General features: G+C 41.0%; 1 protein-coding gene across 11 annotated transcripts in view; it reads right to left on the bottom strand.

Moving 5' to 3' along the window:
- The window catches only part of robo2 (roundabout, axon guidance receptor, homolog 2 (Drosophila)), a 415,989-nt gene that overhangs the window by 159,176 nt on the left and 234,961 nt on the right, over positions 1–21,852 (bottom strand). For all 11 annotated transcript variants that reach the window (XM_058745019.1, XM_058745027.1, XM_058745024.1 and 8 more), the window contains one exon: positions 17,835–18,161. In XM_058745019.1, the coding sequence (XP_058601002.1) occupies positions 17,835–18,161 (327 nt within the window). The remainder of the gene's footprint in view (positions 1–17,834; positions 18,162–21,852) is intronic.

Here is a 21,852-nt window from a genome sequence, read left to right as displayed (position 1 = left end):
TTAAAGAGCGGAGCTGAGTGACAGACAAACTCGTCTCTCAGGCCTCCAGCGACATTAAAACATGCAAACAAAAGTCCACGGTAAACACAGGGATTTAAAGCAGGCCACAAGCTCTAAAGTGTATCAGTTCATATATTAAAGGACACAGGGCTGTGATAACGCTGCCACTAAATGTATACACACAACAAGGCCGTAATCATGGAAACTATTGTGTACAGAATACCAGGAGACACTGAGAGGAAGAAGAATAGAGATGGAGACAGACGGTCCCGTGTGTGTGATTGTCTCCTCGATCCAGGACGTTTCAAATTGCTGTTATACACTATTTAAATAACACACACACACACACACACACAGTTGGAGACAAACTCCTTAGACACAGACGGGGTCTATCCACCTGATGCCAGACTGTGGGCCCGTGTGTGTGTGTGTGTGTGTGTGTGTGTGTGTACAAGTAGAGAAGATGAGAGGAGAGACAAAGAATAGACAAAGCTCTCTGCGGGAGAACTTCACACACACACACACACACAGAGAGAGAGAGAGAGAGAGAGAGAGAGGCCAGTGCTGGAAAAAGCTTTAGCTGTTGACATCTTGTTTTAAAGGGACAGTACGCTCAAAACAATAATAAATAAATAAATAAATAAAATTCTGTCATCTCACACGTCTCATTTTTACTTCTGTGAAACACATATAAGGAAATTTTAGAGTGTCTGAACATGTTTCACATCGAAAAAAGGGCCATGTTCAAAAAAATAGTAATGGTTTGCATAGCACGTTTACTTAGACAGCAGTTGAAGAAACAATTAAATGAACAGTAAAAAATATATATAGTGCCTGCAGACATAATAACTCTTATTTCATTTCACTGTTTAAAAAAAAAAAGAAGAACAACACTATAAAAATACCATAAAGCATGTTAAGTTGCACTAACTGAACGAGAATTAGATTTGAGAGTTACAGTACAGTATGGCGGAAGGGAAATTTTTCAATAAATTACTTCAATTCCAATATAAAAGCTACTGAAAATGCTTGAAATACTTAAAAAGACTTGAAATATAGTCCACAAATCACATGGACCATTTTTATGTCACTTTGTTCAACTTGAAATATTGCTCACAAATTATATGGAACATTTTATGCCCCCCCCTTTTTTTTTTTTTAAATCAAGCTTAACAGTCCCAGTCTCCATTCACTGTCATTGTATGTAAAAGTGTATGTAGCATTTTGCTACTTAAGCCTTTTTGGGTTCAGTAAGCCTAGACATTATATATAAAAATATATATATTTCTTTCGCAGAAGAAAGTAAGTCAGGCAGGTTTGGAACAACATGCATTTTTGGGTGAACCAGCCCTTTAAATTGACTGCAGTTCATGCTCACAATAAGAGCCACAGCGATTAACAGCACCTGTTCAAGTCACTGTCTATTCAACTGCTGTACAAGCAATATCTGGCTTCCCCAGAGCCTAATCAAACAAGATTTGTTTTGGGACAGTGTGTGTCGAGTGTGTGTTTGTGTGTTTGTGTGTTTAAACTCGCAGCACACATCAAACAAATGAACTCAACTGAATATTGCTGTAAAAGTATGTAGGTCAGAAGGAAGAAAGATGCCACTTTAGGGAGCCGGCACAGCGCTCAACACACACACACACACACACAGTTGCCTGGCAGCCACCTCTGGGGCCTAATAAAACAAACTGCAGTGATGGAGTGGTAATGAGAGCGGAGAGAGAGCGATGTGACAGCCTGCAAAAAGATACGGAAGTGTTTCTACATGGCACAACGCAATAATGAGACTTTAGTCGACATATCTGCACATAATGCCTCTGATGCATTTCAGCGCACTTTGAGATATTAAAGGACAGGTAGAGCATTCACACAAATAAAGATATAGGTCCCGTGCAAATATCTTACAGGACCATAGTGTATTAATATATCAATCAGTATGATAGTAAAGTACCATAGAGATATTTTTAGCTTAACAGGGGCTAATTTTTGATACTCAACAGAATATTAAGTGTCTTTGTGTGTGTTTATTTGGCTGGTCGGGAGCATTTGCTTAAGTAGACGCAAAATAAATATGCATGTATTAGTTCTGGCTTCGTAGCGCATCAGAATAAGCTTCCATAGTTCAAGCAGCCGAACAAACCCATTTGACACTGTTCACCACACACACACACACACACACACACACACAGCACAGCCATGGCTATGCATACAAATGCAACTTCATGAAAGTGCTAATGTGGAAATGCACACTGTATCAAAATAAACAGACTCACAATTGACATAAACACACTAGGCCAACGTTGCAAAATTGACACAATCACAGAAATTTCAGATTAAAATGATCTATGATCTCTGCAGTGATGTAACAGTAGAGCTCCAAATGTGTGTGTTCATAAGTAATGAGAGTTGAGCTAATATGACCTATATTATTCGTCCCGTCTGAAGGGAACTGACCCCTAAACGACCCCTGGATCAATCAATGCAATCATCCTCACATCACTGACGCCCCGAACGCATAAATATTCTATCATTCTACCGATCTACCGCTCTTCATCTCTGTTTCTTGTCACTGTGTAAACGGCATCTCTCTTTCTGTCAGTTCATTTCCTGACCCCTGAATGTGTGCTGCCGTTCAAAGGTTTGGGGTCAGTAAAATTATTTTTTTTATTCATTTCTATTCCAAATAAATGTTGTTCTTTTAAACTTTCTATTTAAAAATATTAAGCAGCACAACTGTTTTCAGCATTGATTATTATAAGAAATGTTTCTTGAGCAACAAATTAGCATATTAGAATGATTTCTGAAGGATCATGTGACACTGAAGACTGGAATAATGGCTGACATTTGTGCAAATTATTTGACTGTAACGATTTGAATCATTTATCAGGATTATATATCAAACCTTAAGTGAATATTTAAGGGGATAATTCATATTTATTGAAATGGGGATATTTTCAGCAAATAACTTAAATTTCACAAGTAAAGTAAAAACAAGAAGACTTGCATTTTGCTTGAAGTTTACTGCTTTATACTTTTAAGGGGATTTTTATTTATTTTTTTTCAGCTGTGGTCATCATTAACTTTCATTGTATGGACGGAGAGTTGCTTGTAAATTCAGTTAAAGAACTCTATTATGCTGACTTAAAGTAAAACGATCATATTTTGAGTAACTCGGCTTGTGAGTAGAAATTTTGGGTGATTTTAATTTTTGTATGAACTGTCCCTTTAAACTGAATTGGTAAGGTAAAAAAAGAGAAATGCAGGTAGGAAGCCATATTATTAGAGACAGTGAGAGAGAGAACGGCCAGCAGAACAGGGCGAGCGTAACCCTTCATGCCTCTAGGGCTTTGACCTGCCCCAATTAGACATAAAGTGACAGTGTGTCTGTGTGCCCCTGACACAACCGGACCGGTCTGAATGCTAACGGCTCCAGGACCCCCGCATCCCCCTGTCCCTCCTTGCTTCTCCCCCTCATTCTCCAGCAATAACCCATCGTGTAAAAGGGGGGCGTTTGACTCTGACAGCACTGTCATGGCCGGCCAATTCTCTGACATTTGAGCCTGTCAAGAGTTGCCACGGTGACCTGGCAAATCCATTGACCCCTTCTGGCCCCATGCGGATGGGGGACTTTGGTGTGGCAGGGCAAGATGTGTGTGGGGTTCTTGTCACAGACCATAGAGAGGGGGTCACAGTGGGGCACAAGTTCATTTCCAGTTTTCATAAGCTCTTAGGTCTGTTTATACGGGGCTAGACAAACATGTGGGAGATGAATAATAAAGAAAAGTGAAGAGTGAAGGACAGAGAGCGGGAAGAAGAAGTGTGAGGCGAGTTGTGGTGGGCACCAGGATGCCAGCTGTCAGGACACGAGTCTGCTGCATCCATTAACAAGATGGAGACACTCACTGGTGTCAAAGACACACACACACACACACACACACACACACAAACACACACACACACAATCCATCACATGGTCATGCACCTACACACGTACAAACTCAGTCCAATGCATAATTAATGCATAACAATTTTCTTCAGAAGATTAAATGAGATCATTTTAATTCAGAAGCAAAACTGTGTAAGATAATTTTTCTTGAAGACAATATATCTTAAAGTTTAGCTTTCATACACCATTACTTTATCTTATAATAAGCACAACCTCAACAAACTGTTTGAATTATTGTTAAAAAAATATGCATACTGTGTATATATATAGTTTATATATATATATAGTTTTATAATTATATTATTGTTTATGGTGGGGTTTTTTGTTGCAATTTTGCTTTTCAAGCAAATTTATGTTGCATTAAGGATGTTTAGATATTTCTACTGGAGAACAAGACAAATTTTCAATGCACTTGTATAGACTACAAAGGAAACACATAGGTGTCTCTCTTGCACTCTCTCTCTAACCCCATTTCCTGTCCGTGGCACCGCACAGGACCTGGGAACAGCCGGCTGGAAACAGGCACCACCGCTGTCAGGTTCAGAAACATCAGACCTCACTTATCCATCCTGACAGATTACTCTCAACTGAATGGATGCCTGCAATAAAATCCTGCCTCTTGAGTCTCATTCTGATTCGTGCCCTCACCTGTCAATCCTCAATATACCAGTTTAATGTATAGGAATAATGTTCCTTAATGTTTCTTAAGTGTGTAAACACTGTAATGGTATAAATTTTCTATATTAGAGTGACCTGAAATAGAAGTTTAGGGCAGGACTATCTGTTTGTCCAAATAATGAAAAACAGGTGCGTGTTTGAGAGTCATTATTCTTCCAATTTCATTTAATGCTGCTAGTGGTGCAGAAATGACACACTGCATATGCATATTCAATTCAAATATAAAACTGAAATGAGAAAGTTCTAGTAGATAACAAATGGAGGAATTATAGATAAAACTGGTCCATGATAATCAAATACTTTGGACTCGCGATGCTGAGTTATTTGCGGATTGCTTACACTTGCTTGCACTTTCTGCCCAGCGTGAGGTTTCTGCGGAGAGGCAGCGGGGGATCAGGTTCCGCACCGGGCCAACGTCTGTCACTCCGGGCTGGCCGGCTCCACTTGCCTGATCCAAGAAGATTCACCCAAGCAGCGGGTGGTTGGAGTATCATCTCTCCTAGCAGCTGAGACCCAAAGAATCGCTGCCACTTTGGGATGGAGCGATGACAGGAGAGAATGATGGAGGGAAGGGAGGTGGAGACTGCAGCACAGCAGGGGGGCGGGGCTCAGCCAGCTTGACGGCTGCCAGTCAAAGAAAGTTAATGACAGCACAATGCTGGCACCGCCCCCTCCTCACGTTTCCTCCGAACTGCCTGCCAGGCCTCCGAAAGAGGCGTCTGGTCCTGGAAAGAGGAGTGTTGAGAGGAAAAGGGGGATTTTGCCTGAGGTGTGTAGACTGGGAATATTTATGATAATCAACACCCGGGTTGGCACCGTTGGGCGAACTGGAGATTCACTGTATCCATTCGACATCCCCCACCATCACATCCTTAATCGAGTCAAGTGACTTATTAAAGCGTATGGGCAACGTGGGGCTAATTTCATTAGCTGCCTGCCGAGGCCCCCGTATCTGATTTGTGTGCGCCTTTAGGGGGAGGGGTCGGGTTCAAAGATTGAGGAGGAATGGTTATCATCTGCGGACCGTTAGACACATGGCAATCAGAGGAGGCGGCGAGGGAGGGATGACAGAAAAGGAGGGTGTACAGGATGAGAGAAAGCAAGAGGAGGGTTTTGGTGATTAGAACAGAATGTCAAATACTTCTAGGGATATTGAAATATGGGCCAGTGCAATATTTTACATTTATGTATGGGAGAAACACTTTTACTCAAAGTGAACTACAATACATTGCGCTCAAGATATGCATTTTATCAGTTCATTCACTCCCTGGAATTTGAACCCACGACTTTGGAGTTGCAAGTACTATGCAAGGTTTTCATCAACATCATGCATTGGCAGGTAAAATTGCATGAATGAAAAAATTATTATATATACATTATAAACTGTATATAAGCAGTCATTTTTCAGTTATTTATCAGAAAAGGCCACGGGTTAAACTGACAAAATTCTCAACTTAAATGCAGCACGAGTTAGTTTGGACAAAGCATCTGCCAAATGCAAACATATAACAAAAACAAACCAAAACCGAACAAAAAACAAAGCAAAACAAATGGATCTGCTATCTGTTTTGGCCAAAATTGATCAGAGCTTCCCTAGTATCAACCGATTTCCTAACACGAAAGCTGCTTGAGGTTTACAAAACCTGAATTCCACTGTATCACCCACAACCAGACCTGCGCTGTCCCTCTAGTCTATTAGCGAAGGTTCAATACCAGGTCAATCAATGGCCCATCGGAGGTCATTTCCAGCAGATGACCTCCTATCTGCTACTGCGTTTGAGAAGCTCCTGCTATCACGCCACCGCACCGGCCTTTCCACAACTCCTCAATGACTGTCCATTCAGAGAAGGGCCAATCTGAAACCCGGCTTACCACACAACACATGCTTTACACTGCAGAGATAAGCATTGTGTTTGGGATTAAAGGCTCGGCTACAGGAAATCATTATCGGACCATTCTCATTTCTCTCATCCGGTTGAGAGAGTCCAAATACTACAGGGCCTTCAATGTGATGTTATACAGCACTAAAGCAGACTTTAAGAACTGAGACGTTATCCACCTGCTGGGTTTTGAATCACAGAATGCGACATGCTGCAGATTTAATTTTGCATAACGTTTGCGATTTGCTTTGCATAGAGTCTAAAGCTAAATTACAGTTTGAATACATCTGGGTGGTTGTCTCCAACTAACCTCACATCTATTTGCAGAATTATAGGGTCCAAATGTGTTCTTTGTGTATATGTCACTGCTGAAATAACAGATTCTACATGTTGGCACATGTGTGACTCTCCAGTTGAATTACAGTGACTATATGTGTGCAATTACTAGTGCTAACCGAGCACTAATGTGCAGCATGCTTCCCTGCGGTGCTCGTTCTGTTATAAAGAGCCAAATCAATATTCATAATGTGTCAGAGAATTTATTTTTCTCTTGGTAGAAAAAAATAAACTGCTAGGAACTCAAAATAAAATGGCAAGGAAAAAAGAATGAGTTTTAAAGTGTGCAATTAATGCATCCGGCTGGCACATATGGAGCAATTCGACTACTCTCGGTGCACTGTGGGGGTTATGTTTTGCCTGAATCTCATTTAGGTCACCTGCATATTTAGACGTCAGCAGGAATGTATAACCTCTAGAAACACAAATCTAAATAACCAGGCCTGTATTCACTAAGTAAACATGCAGCTAGTGTCTAAATACAATGAGGATTTATGTAGATGAGAATCTGAAGGTGGTCATTTTTCATAGTCTGCTAGAAATGCATAACTCATCCTTTCCTTACCCACACGCACTAAATATATGGACCCGGGAGCAGGAGACTATTAATGTTTCTTAAAGATCGAGGGAGTCAAATGCATCAGTTTGTCAATCGCACACACACAAAATGCACTCACAAGGTGATCACTCACTGTCATCTGCTTTCATTTCCTGTGCAGGTCAGTAATCTGATATTATACCATCCAAAGACATCCTCTCTAACACACACCACACCAGGATGAAACACTGCTGATCTCAACAATAACAAAAACAAACGCCACACAACGGAGCATTAAATAAATGCATTTAACCCTTGATAACAATGTGGCAGACAAATTAAAGTGATTGATCTGGACAATTTACCAGCTTTCATCGTAGAAATTGGACTGCCAGGCACTTTACAGTAGGACATAACGGATTAAATGTGGGTCCCGCCTCGTAACTGACCCCTCTAGGCGCTAACGGCTGAATATTGGATACCCTGATCAGGTTAAAGCTATGAAAAATGTGACTGATTATTCTCATAAAGGTACAGCTTTGTGTTTCAAAACTTAGACGCTATAGGAAAACAGGCAGAGTAAAAAAGTCACAAGGAAAATCCTCAGTAGAAAACGAGGAAAGAGCTCAGTTAAAAGTTTTCCATGAGGAAAACCTCCAGTGAAAATCCAAGAGAACAGATCTAGTGAAAATCATGAAGGAAAACCTCCAGTGAGAATCTTCTGTATACAGAAAGCCTCCAGTGAAAACCCACGACAAAAGACAAAAGTAAAAATCACGAGGAAAGAAACTATGAGGAAAAACTTCCTATGAAAACCCATGAGGAAAACCTCCAGTAAAAATTCATGAGAAAGTAACTAGGAAAAACCTCCTGTGAAAACTATATTTACAACCTACAGTGAACATCCACAAGAAAAGAAAATCTCCAGTGAAAACCCATTAGGAAAACCTCCAAAGAAAAGAGAAAAGACCTAGTAAAATGAGGAAAAACTTAACCTCCAATGAAAAACCATTACGAAAACCTTCAATGAGGAAAACCTCCCTCAAATAACCTCGAAGAAACTGCTACTCAAAAATCCTGAAGAAGACCTGCAGTGAAAAACCATGACGAAAGGCCCAAATGAAACCCCAATGGACCTTCACATTGAAATTCACATTCGTGCAGGCTTCAGATCCAAACACACACACACATAACCATATATAGGCACCAGAATGTACACACACAGACGTACACACGCCTCCAAATAATAGTTTTGCCCTGAACGGTGTAGAGCACAGGAGAGCAGCAAAGAACAGTCTGTAGATAAGACTCTATTTTGCATTTGAATGGAGCTGTTCTGATTTCTATGCACTTGGCCTTTAGCCACACTACTATGTGTGTGTGTATGCATGCCCAACAGATCCATGTGTCCTTCTGCCTCTCGTTTTCAAGTTTATAAGTGCTGTGTGTGTGTGTGTGTGTATGCATGTCTATCAGTCCATCTGTTTGTCTCGCTGCCTCGCTAGTAAGAGTGATTTTACCAGCCCAAACAGATGAACTAAAGATCACGGTCTAAATAAACTTAATATTCACACATGCATGATGAGACAATCTGCATGTCTTGGTAAAATAACAAGTGGGTAAAAACAATATTCAGACCATCCTTGAAGTTGCACATACTATAATGCTCAAAACAGGTCATTAAAATTAAGATCTCATGATAATGACACTTAACTCATTAATATACGACTACTCATGTAGCCTATACATTTTACATACATCAATAGGCAGCAACTTGGCCTGCCCAGATGAATTAATGTAGGGCAGTTTGCCAATAAAAACAGACTTCATTTACATATAAATGTCTTAAAGAAACAGTAGCAAACTTAAAGGATCAGAGAAAAGGTCAAAACTGGTCATGAATAACAAAATCAGGATAAAATTTTGTGCAAGAAGCCTTGAAAAATATGGACGTGTCTCAAATGTACACTTAATGTAAAGCTACAGTTCCATGGCCTTCATCCATGAAGTCCATGAGATCATGGGGTGTCCCGTTCATCATTTTAGTTTTCAGAAAGTTGCTCACAGGCTCACAAGCCTTGGATGAGAACCTGAAGGGCTGAAGATGCCTTTTGGAACAAATCTATGGGGGAGCCTTTAGATATATACCACATTGCAACAGTTCTGTCAACTTTTTTGGCACAATTTTCTGATTGGTGAAGATTTCTTTGCAGAATCATGGGTGATGTAACTCTTCAGCAGGAATTTTGCTATGAGTTGCAATGATTTAAAAAAAAATAAGCTGAAACAATACACACTGATGGCTCCAACAAAAGCATTGTTTAACAACCTTGTAGCTCACAGTAGGTCTCTCTTTAAAGGTTTATAATTCCTCAATGGAGAAAATAAATGGTATTTTTACTTCTGGCACCCGACTGTTGCGCTCTATAAGTTGCAAGTAAACAGGCAATTAACTCAAAACACAATTGATGAAGAAATAAATATGAGGGCAGAGGTCTTCACCACTGACAAATTTTCTCATTGACACCCTTCCGGGGCTGCATCGCAGACTAAGCATCCAGAGGCCAACTCCAGCTGTTCTTTAGATCACACTCATAAACTCCCGAGCCTTGTGAAGGACCCCACACCGCCTATCAATTTCAAACACCAGCAGGAAGGAGACAAGGGACAGGAGGGGGCTCGGATTTCATCCCCCCGACATACGCTGCGGTACAGGAAGCTTAGGTTACCGTTCCCTCCTTCTCTCCGCAGCTGTCCGGGACAGCAGTAGGAACTCGCGCTCCCGCAGCACTCCCAGAGTAACAAGAGTCAAACTCAATAACTGCACCGATAACACCACATAGTCACAACAGCATCGCATGCACTATTAGTCCTGCACAAGCAGGGGAGTTTGAGAGAAGGGTGCTAAAGTTGGCACAATCTAAATGCCAGTTTCGGAGACGACGGATACCTTCAGGCGGCTAGCTTGATTGAGTTGTGTTGTAGGTGACCAGAGTGCAAGGTTCAAAAACACATTATCCATCAGAGTGACGGGAAGCGTTCTCTGATGATGACACTCCACCAAAATGGCACTGCGGTTTGTACATGTGTGTGTGTGTGTGTTCAAGCACGTGAGTTTGCACCATCAGCACTCGGCACGGCACTTTTTTTCTTTGAGAAAATAACAGATTGTTCGCTTCAACAGAGAGCTGAATCAATTTCCTCTGTCCTCAGTTAAGGGCGGAGCTGAATTTGCACTCCCACACACGCACACATACATATGATGGATTACAGGCCTTGGTGGGGGTCCCAGGAGGCTTTGCTTCAGGGGTTACGGGTAGACAGCGGTGGCACATTCGTAGAGGGTGAGGGGTATCTGCTCTTCGTAGAGAGAGGAATTACGATGGAGGGGTCTGACAGGTCTTTACGGGTCATCGGATCCAATCCCATGCAGAAGACTGTCAGAATCCAGCAGTCTCATGGGAATCCACATCATGGTTAGATGTTTTTGTTCTACCTGACGAGGAACCGCAGAGGAACCTCTAGTAGGTGAATGCCTGGCACAGTACAGGGACACAAACATGTCTGCTGTGGTCTGCAAATGCAGATTGAAGTCAATTGTCTGGACTTTGATTGGATTTAAATGACCATTCTGAATGATTCGTCATAGCTTCTGGCTCTTTTTGATGGCAGGCAATCATGTAATGGAGTTTTAAGTAGTTTAGGGTCATAGAGACCACAAAGAATCAATGTAACACTCATACACACAGAGAGAGATTAGCAGAGATGCATGTACAAAAACACGGCAATAGTTAGCGAGAGAATAAGATAACAAATAAACTCATTCTCATACCAACAAACGCAACAAAACGCAAGTGTCAGAGCATGGACTGTGAGAAAATCTGTTATATATATATATATATATATATATATATATATATATATATATATACAGTATATACTTTTTATGATCAACATTTTTATTCAGATTTACTTTCATTTCAGAAACATATCACAGTTCACAGTTCAAAAGAACTATGTACAAACAGATGCCATGAAGCCGTCCACATTGTACAGAGAAAGAGGGAAAAAATATATATATATATATGATTTTATGTTTCTGCTGTGCCATTAAGATTAAGTATAGGATCTGACTGGATACAGACACAACAAACTGAACAAAGCAGAAATATTTGTTTACTCAAAAAAAGAAAAGAGGCTAAATCCTTTCTACTAATCCACAATGACCATCTGATCATAATGGACTCTGTTCTGCGTAAATCCATTCTGCTGTACATCTCTAAAAGCCACTGAGAGCAACTCTGAGAGCTGTCTGGCTTATTCTAATATATATTTTTAAAAAGCTTAAAAAAATAAACAACAAAATAAAATAAAATAAAATATAATTATAACTTCAAAAAAATGGTTAAATCCAAAATACCATTTGTGACCTATTTTCGGATTGGAAAAATCACATATAATCATACCAACAATGTCAGATAAATATTTACATCCTACAGACTAGTTGTGCTTCTCACTTTTGTTAAAACTCAAAACCAGTCAGAGATCCGGCCTGGCAGGTCATGCACATGCTCCAATATAACACTGACTAAAGCAGTAGCTTGAATCCATTTCAGGCCATTTGCCAACCCTTGTTCTTTTCCCCATAGTTTCTCTGCTATCCTGTTAAAAACTGAGGCAAAATCCCATAAAAAAATGTAAAAAGTTTATCACTCACAAGGGGACAAGAGTGAGCTTACAAAAGACAGTGAGAGAGAGAGAAAGAGAGAATGAGAAAGGTCAGTGTGTGCGTGTGTAAACTGTATGTGTGTGTATTACTAGGGTTCCATGGGACCAATGATTTATCTCCTTTCCAGAGGGCTTCCTCCACATATACATACAATAAAGAATCGTTTAATATCATCTACACAGTTGACCGATTAGTCTCGCACACACTAAGATGTGACCATAAGATATGCATCCAAATCTGCATGGCTCAATCTCACCACAGTCGGCGTGTATGTGTGTGTAACGTAACAAGCTGCTGATAAGGAGGCTGGTCTTTATGGTGTGGGCGCTGACTCCAGCACTGCAGATATACAACGCTGACACATTCAATCAGGGATTTTATTTCTTTCTCCTTTATCACAGACTAGAGATCCGTTCTTCCTCCACCTCTCTGCCGGCACCTCACCATCCCTCCCTCTTATCAGAAACCAACATTCCCTGTGGGCCGCGGATGCATCCTGACAACCGTCTGCTTTCAACTTAATCACCAACCCCTAGAACCTGCAGAATGCGGATCCCGGGATAACTCGAATGCAGGTCAGAGGACCCAGACAGACACTGACATTTACAATCAGGCAGATGAGGACAACTGCATGTGAGTGTGTGTTTGATTAATTCACTCACACACGCTCACTTGTCCACCAGATGAGATGTTAAAAGCCAGACGGGCGTTTGTAGTCTAGATATTATAGGGATGGGTGGTATGATGGCATACACCACACTACAGCAGAACTATGTCAACCAGTGGATAGTTTTGCTATACAGTTAGTGGGAAGTGCAGCTTTATGTTATTTACATGCAAGGAAAAAAGGAAGGAAAAAAAGAAAAAGAAAAATTGACTATATATATACTTTTATTTTTATTTTCAGCGGACATTACTCCAGTCGTGTCACGTGATCCTTAAGAAATCATTCTAATATGCTGATTGGGTGCTTAATAAACATTTCTTATTATTATCAATGTTATTGTGCTGCTTAATATTTTTATCAAAACCATGATCTTTTTTTTTTTTTTTTTTTAAGATTCTTTGATAAATAGAAAGTTCAAAGGAACAGCATTCATTTGAAATAGAAATATTTTGCAGCATCATAAATGTCTACATTGTCACATTTGGTCAATTTAATTTAGAAATATTCATTTCTTTAAGAAGAAAAATCTTACTGACCTCAAACTTTTGAATGGTAGTGTATATATTGTTACCATAATATATAACTTGATATAAGATTTCAATCCTACCACCCACCTCTTCTAGCTGTGTGTCCAATTATTTTCATCCTCTTTTATTAGATTTTACTGATGCCGGACACACAGTCAAACAGCATGAGACGCACCAGAAAAGCTTAACACAAGAAAGCACCATTTTTCCACTAATTACTTCATCTTACCAGTTCCAAATGCTGCCTAACGATACTCTTAATTGCTGAAGTGCCATGCTGAAGCGTATCAAAAGAACCTTTTCAAAAATGCCAGCCAATCCCAGGCTGGTGGCCTTTTAACAAACCAGCAATGACATCTGTTTCACCCTTCCCTCATTTGCATACTTTTTGAAGGTTACAAGTGAACAAAACAGCACTTTTTGTCGCTAAAATTCAAAGTACATGCACACTTTCACATTGTTATTAGCGCGGACCATTAGCGGACACAAACACACACACATTCACACCTTATACGCTTAATTAATGCCCCCATGTTCAACAAGCTTGTTGCCCTCAGATTTATAATACACACACCTCTCCACCTGAGAAGAGATATAGGGGGCTAATTAACATTTTCCTGGATGACTGTGCGCCCCAGGTGTGGCTTGTCACATAGCGCCCGTACACAAGCTACGACCAGAGATTTCACCACTTTGGCAAATTTATTCAAAGCAGGGCTTGCCTCAGTCTGACATAGTCTTCACAATGATTTATGAACCTGCTCATTGACCCAGTTTATCCCGAGAAGAGAAAGACCATGAGAGAGAAACAGAAAGAGAGAGCGGGAGAGAGACATAAAGACACAGAGAAAGAAAAATAGCAACAAAAGAACAAAATATATTTCCCAGAAGCAAGGAGTGCCACAGGGTGCGGCCTAGACCGAAATGTATCCATCATATACATCATAGAGAGACAGAGTAAATAGTATATAAAACCTTTTCTGAGAGATATAACAAAAATATAAAGCCAAATAAAGCTAATTTCAAGATAACAATCCAAATTCACTTTCTATCTTTCCTATATAGTATGTAAAATTAAGATTTGTGTGTCCCACTGTATATCAAACATGTACATGTACATGTACACAGTAAACAGTGTTATTTAGTTTAGCAAAGTTTGTTAGTGTATGCTAAGTAGGCTAATATTTCCCACAACCCCTTGTGCTCTTATTATTTGATGCCGAAACTGCCATAGCAGTTCTTAAATATATCTTTGTTTGCCTAAACGCTAAAAAATGATGCCCAGCTTAACATGCAGAGACAATTATAAGAATGTCATTCAAGCAGGAAGTTGATTTCTCTGAAACATAAACACTGTAATGCTAACAAAAAAGCCATATATGTACTTAATATATTTCAAGCATGTATGCATCACCAGCAAAGTATGTGCCTTTAGGCTACAGTAGATGTATGCGAATTGGGATTCAGCCAATCTCTCCCTGTGGCATGTCAGCACCTTTTCCACTGTTCTATTCTTCTGCTCTAATTAAGACCATATAAATGACAGGAAACGGATTCATTTATGTTGAGGAAAGTGGAAAGACATGTGCGGTACCTTTAAATGAAGAAATGGACCATTTTAAGAGGCAAAAGTGCTAAAGCGCTAAACCCCACAGAAATAAGTTTACATGAAACAATGAATTGTGTTGAGACAGATAAGCGCCTTGCATCATCATAGGGACAAAATCAACCCTTTTGCACATTCGCTTTAAACTCTCTAGGACACGAACATCCGTAACAAGATCTGTGTATCTTCTTTGTAGCATTACTAATGGTCAATTGTTAACGACTAGTGTTTGAGATAATCCTGCTTCAGCGGACACCTCCTTGCAATCTGCCTCGTTATTAATAATGCAGCGAGCTCCTTTCACAGGCCTCTCTCTGCTTCCTGCAGCCCAGCTTGGGGTCTCTCTGATCAGGCGGCTTCAGTGGTCCACGGCGAACGCCTGCCTGCAATCTGTTTCAACAGAGCCATTCACTCAGCTTGCGGGGGTGCGGATTGACCCCATACAAGAAGGAGGGAGAGAGACGGAACCATATATCGCAACAGGAGACGACTTGTGACACAAAGATGAAAAAGTACTGGGCTTGTAACCAGAGTCAGAACCCCAAAAACGAATGTCGCAAAACAGTCTGGAACATTCGCCACATTTTTCAGTTTGTCACTGAAGGCCAGCTGTTTGTTTTGGAGGTGAACGTTTTATATGTATGTGAGTCTGGGAGTATTTCGTATAGATCAGATATACACAGCTGGCTATAAAATCAACATTTACTTCTTGAGAAAACAGCGCCGCTTCAGAATATTTCTACGATGTGACAGATGAAACATATTTTGCTTGGAGCGATACATGAGCTGTATCGGTTTAGATTGGCTTCACTTCTGTGATCACTCACCAGTAAAAAGAAGCTTTATGAGTGGAAATTGTGTAACGTAACACAGCTGAGGGGTCTCGTTTAAATACAGTTCTTGGTCTTTCCTGCTGTAGGTTTAGTATCCACTGTCCCGCTAACCTTACGACCCTTCACCTCTCACCTGAAAGTCATAAAACATCCTACAGCTCACTTTAACTCTTTTCGTCAACTCAGACTGTCTAAACCTGAAAAATGCTGCCTTTGCAGGCTGTATATAGAGGTAGGAAGCATTCCAATATCTGGTTGAAAGAGTAAAAATAGTGTCTGATGATATTTATTCGAATCAAAATTTGACTACTTAAAATTTGCTTGATTATGTCGGATCATTAGACGACGTTATAGTGTCTTGGAAACCTTACAAGTGTCTTGCTTCCTTACAAGTTACCTTCATTCACAAAACAGTGCCCTTTTAGATTAGGTTTCAGACACAGCATCTGACTTCGCACCAGGCTGGAAAGGTAGAGAGCTAGCGAGAACAGAGAGGGGGAAGCGAAAGATACAAGAAAAAAAGGAATAATCGGGGACTTCATCAATTTTTCATGAATTTTCATTTAGGCGAGGAGACCCCTCTTAGTGCGATCGATAGATCAAGCTGCTGTCACACAGTTAGCACCTGGGGGCTGCCACCACCGCCTCGGAAGAGCTGAGAGGATCAGAGAAAACACACACACCCTGCCAGCTACACGAGTGAAAACACAACACGCACAAACTGCCTTTATACCCTTCTATATATACCCTATAACCCAAAACGCAGTTGTATATCATCAATTACAGGTTAAAAATAGAACATTTATTCAAAAATATTACTGAAAATCTTCCCGCAATTGCTAGCTCGAAAGTACCGTTTGCAAAAACTAAATGCCAACATCATCTCCTTTAACCCAAATCACCGTCCTGTATCATCAATTACAGGTTAAAAATAAAAAATGCAGCAGCATTCAAAATTTACTGGCTCTCAAAACCTTCCCACAATCCCTTCATCTAGAGTTACCCTTTCCAACAGCTAAACACACACACACACACACACACACACACCCTCTCATTACTGTATGGGGTCTTGGCGGCAGCACACAGAGCCAATTTAGTTATCCATTCATTCAATATTTATCATCATATCCTTATTTCATGATGGATCGCTCCTATTTTCATAACAATGCATAAGAGAGGCCACAGTATTGATCACCTTGGGGTTGAAACAGACTTCAAGATAGCGGCTCACTTAGACTTCAGGTCTAGACTACAAACCCAGCGGAGCAAGACCAATACTCCTTAATCTCTAATGACTTTTGATTTGGCATTTATGCTAAGCTAGTGTAGCTAGCTTTTATGCCTTTAGATGCTGAAATGTATTCACTGATCACAAAGATCACAAACTCCCAATACAATAGGCACAAGGTCTGCCTGGCAAAGAGTTTCTTGGCTACAACAGTCCATTAATCAGCAATGATTTAGCAAAAAGGCCCATCATTAAAACAGCATAGTCACTGGCTAGTAGAAAAGCAAATGGGGACAGGTTAACTGTCACTCATAATGGTCTCTGATTAGCTTGGGGATTTGATCCCAAGGAATGTGCACTCTCTGAAAATGCAAGTCAACCCAACAGAGACCCATCTTCAAAGCAGAACCCATCTACAGGTTGTCAATAAGCCCCCCTCCCAGATTCTGCCTCCCTGTGTAGAGTGTCTACACCCTCCTTCCACACCTAGCATGCTCTTTCATCTGAGTCTGTCGCTCTCCACTTCCTTGGCATGCCCTATCATTTCCATTTCTCAGCAGTCAGAAGGAAAAACTACAAGCCTGGCAGATTGTACCGAAACAGACTGATATATCTAAGATTTGCTAAAACATATGTAGAGCTAATTAAAGTCAGAAGCCAACTGCAAAATAGTTCCCACTGATTGCTTTGGAACTGGGGAAATCAGGGCTTTTCCAAAATCCGTCAGATGCAATACCAAATCACAATTCTATGCGGCAAACTTTGTGGTATTCCAAAACAGGGTTCATGGAAAAAACAAGTTCGCCAACACTCATTGTTACTGTGACTCGAGACAATAATTAAAGAAATCGCATACTTACATGCTACTTCCAGTGAGGCATTTCGACTGACTGCTTCCCCCAAGTAATTGCGTGCCACACAAACGTATGCCCCCTCGTCAGGTTTGCTTCGACGGCCATGTACGATACGCAGGAAGAAGAGCGAGCCGCTGGGCAGAAGCATGCGGTGGGATCGTGGGTCATCTTTATCGGTTTCAACTCGTTCTCCATCCTTGTACCACTCCACGGTAGGGGTGGGCCGCCCCTCTGCCTTGCAGTTTAGGGTGGCTGGCTCGCCTTTGGATACAATCAGATCGGAGGGGTGTTCTACGATCCGAGGTGGAGAATCTTCCTGCCGTAGACGGGATCCTGGTAAAACAGAGAAAGCGAAAGACTTGTCAGATCTAACCTTACATTTATGTTCAACAGGCTTCTACAAGACCGCAACAAATCAATTAGCATTATTCTTAGTCAGGGGTGTCAAATCATGTTCCTGGTGTTCAAATGTCATACAGAATTTAGGTCAATTTAATGCCGACACACATGTCTGGAAGCTTCTAGTCTTCCTGGAAACCTTGATTAGGTTCAAGCATGTTTAACTGGGGTTGGAGCTAAACCCTTCAGGACAGTGGCCCTCCAGGAGCAGGACTGGACACCACTGGTCTTGGCAATCACAATCTAACCTTTTGAATCTCTAAAGAACCTCTAAGCCGAAAAAGTAAGTTTTGAGTTGGGAAAATCTTACTTGCATACTCCCTTAAAACAATCCTTTATCTCTACTGCCAGTTGTTCACTGAGCATACAAAAGCAATGTTTCTGAGCCAAGAAAAGCAATGTCAAAAACACAACCCAGCTCTCTGATCCAGCACACTAATTTAGGGTGCCACATAGTGAGCTGGCAAGCCATTGGGGACTTGCCCTCTGTGACAGAGAGGTTCAGGGGTTTAGACTCACACTGTGTTAAAATGCTAATCCCCTGAACGTTCCCCTGCATGGCCCTGCATTTGGTATGGATAACGCTAGCAGCCCACGCTAGGAGTCTGGCCCTTATGATAATAGATTGCGGAAAGAGCAGTGTGAGCCTTAACCCTAGAGATAAGGAACCAGAGGCCACCCTGCATTTACATCACTAAGGCACGGGCCAAAGAGGGACAAAAGCATCCCCTGATCCCCCCAAAACCCGGCCAAAAAGAGATGCTAAGCCCGAGCCGCTACCGCTGCCATCAGATGAATGCTGTAAGCTTTACACGCTTCAATAGCACATGGCTAGCTTGGAAACATCCTTGAGATTGTAAATGCTGATTTTCGACTTCTTTCAGGGATTGGATTCGCTTAAAACTAGGAGTGACAGCAAAAGGGAAGGGGATATAATTTTAGCATGTGATTGTTTGTCTTTGTGGGGACCAAAAAACATACATTGTAGGCCCCATAATGACCAAGTTTCATAAGGAGAAATCTAAAAAAGAGCATTATGCAAGATTATCAACAAGACCAAAAAGATACATCTACAAATGAAGCACAATATGTTTGTTCATTAGCTTTTTCTATGCACTGCTAGTGGCTAGACCTCCCGAGAGAGTAGCATGCTAGCATGATCAACACACAGCTCTGTGCAGCTTTGTTTGTTTAGTGCTGCTAAAACAGCTGCTCGCTAGCTGTTTGTTCAGCATAAACCACTGCAGAGTGCAGAATGGACCTCCTACGCTATGAGAGCCCCAGCGGCAGCAGCTAGCTTGAGCTGAAGGTGGCCGTGTCCTCTCTCGGGATGGCAGGTGTGCAGTGCTGATGTACAAGAGTTCACTGCGGTGCTAAACTCTTTTGGTTGCTGATGTATGGAACTGCAGTGAAAAAGAGCATTTGTTTAGGGTGTTTAGAATCACTTCTAAATGCGATATCCACTCTGTCTCTTCTTACAAGTTGGACCAGGACACAGCATAGCAGAGAAGTATGCTTGTTTGTTAGTATGCAAAATGTTTTGCTGAGTCTTAGTGTGCTCTAAAGGTTCGTTCTCTCCCGCAGTGCAGTGCGGACTCTATTAAAGGGAGCAAGGACTCCCACTTCACCTAATTTGTGCTAATTCCTGCCATTTCCCTCTCATTGATTAGTGATCATTCCAGCTGTCTGCTGTCTAAGTGGGGCCACACACAGGACCCAGAACAGACTTGAGGGTCACACAAGGGACTTGCTACTGACAGGGTGAGATCTTATCCTGTATCCTCCAGGTTTCATGTTTAAGTTGTGCTGCATACTAAGAAACCGAGCTCTGCTGAAGCTTGCAGATACACTGATTTTGCTCTCTCTCACTGCCTCTCACATTTCTCCTATTCCCTCCCTCTTGGCAGTCTGCATCCCTCAAAACCTGAGGTGTCAAACTCATTTAAGGTTGGGACACTGATGCAACCTTGGTGTATCAATGCATGTTCATCTGGATCTAATGAAATTAAGAATCGATTTATACACACACCAATTTTTAATGAATAAACACAAATGTTTCTAACATTTCGTTTCTGATTGATGTTTATGTCCCGCTTTCAGCAATCAGAAACAAGTTAATTTTGATGTTGTAAGTCACTAAATGAACAAACCACTAATTAACATTATGACATTGATAAATGGGGTGGGTCGAGATAAGAGGATGATGGGGGGACCATGTCCGCCAAGAACGCACATACACACACGCACATATATTAACTGCTATCTCACTGGAGCATCTGTTTAGCTTCTAATCGACAGCCACTGGCAGAGACTTTTACATGACTGAGGTGAATATGCTTGCACTTGCCATGCGATTCGATTTTTATTAGTCTAATTTCTTTTAATCCAATTTGTATTCCAATCTGCAACCTCTAATCGTCTGAACCTTGAGGCGCCATCTGCTTGCTGTATTTTTTTCTTTCGTCTTTTTATCCAGGGAGAAATTTTGCTCAGCAGATGCTTCTAAAATTGTGCTTTTCCCTGTTAAGTGAGGAACAGAAGGAAGTATAAACACAGATAGAGGATAAACTGATAAAAGGGAATATTATTCAGATCATAGCATGGAGCCCATTCTTTTTCACTAGGTACTGGGTGGTAACTAACTAAAAGTAGTGATTCTACTAACTTAACTAGTATTGAGAAAGAAAAATAATGCTTTAATTTTTACTATGCTACATATTTTGAAAGCCCAGCGCTATTTTTTGACCTCTATAGATATACAACAGGCAACATTTGCTGTTTTCCACTCTTAAAATTGTAAAACCAGTTTTTATAGTGACCACTATAACCGGGTCAATCAGACACACACACACACACACTTCATTACCCCTAACACACTTGTGGATGTAGCACATGAAAATGAAAAAGTCATTTTTTTCTATATTTTCTCCTATCAGCAGACTAAGCCACTGGCAAAGTCAATTTATTTCCTTCCCACTCTCTGTCTCTTTGTTTCCCTCTCTCTCTTCCTGCTGCCCTCTCTTAATGCGATCATTGCTTGTTGTACAATCAAGTGCTCTTGGCCGCCTGGGAGAGTGCTCTTTACTATGTCTCTGAGCGCACACCATTCAAAAAACCATTTCCTCTTCCCTTGGACCCCCCAGCCAGCCCACACACACACAAGGGCATATATGCATATGCACGCACATTTGGACTGGGGAACGCACACATGATGCGTGGAAATCCGTGTGAGAAACTGTCGACATTCCAATCGAGTTTGATTCATGCATTCATAATCATTCTTGATACGACATGTAACGCACTGATGCAATTTATATCCATTTTCCAGAAAGTATATTTTAACAGAAAAAGAAAAAAAAAATGGAAATTACAACATCTACCTCCACCTCATCTAAGTTTCCTAAAGCCTGTCTTCCTCTACTCCTCCTCGCCACATGCAGCCTACAGAGTCAGTCAAGGAGGAGGATGTGTTTTCTATGGATGAGAAAGCCTAAAGGGGGTGAACTGTCATGTTAGTCATTGTTTACAGGCTGGTTAAGAACAATAGCTCACTTGCAGAACCTCCCTCTTGTCTCCTGCAAGGGGAGAGGACTAATTTCATCCTTGTATATATTGTGCCACCACT

This window comes from Onychostoma macrolepis, chromosome 15 (assembly GCF_012432095.1).
Source record: "Onychostoma macrolepis isolate SWU-2019 chromosome 15, ASM1243209v1, whole genome shotgun sequence".
Classification (NCBI taxonomy): Eukaryota; Metazoa; Chordata; class Actinopteri; order Cypriniformes; family Cyprinidae; genus Onychostoma; species Onychostoma macrolepis.
The sequence above is the reverse complement of the archived record's forward strand: the minus strand, read 5'-3'. Positions and strand labels throughout refer to the sequence as shown.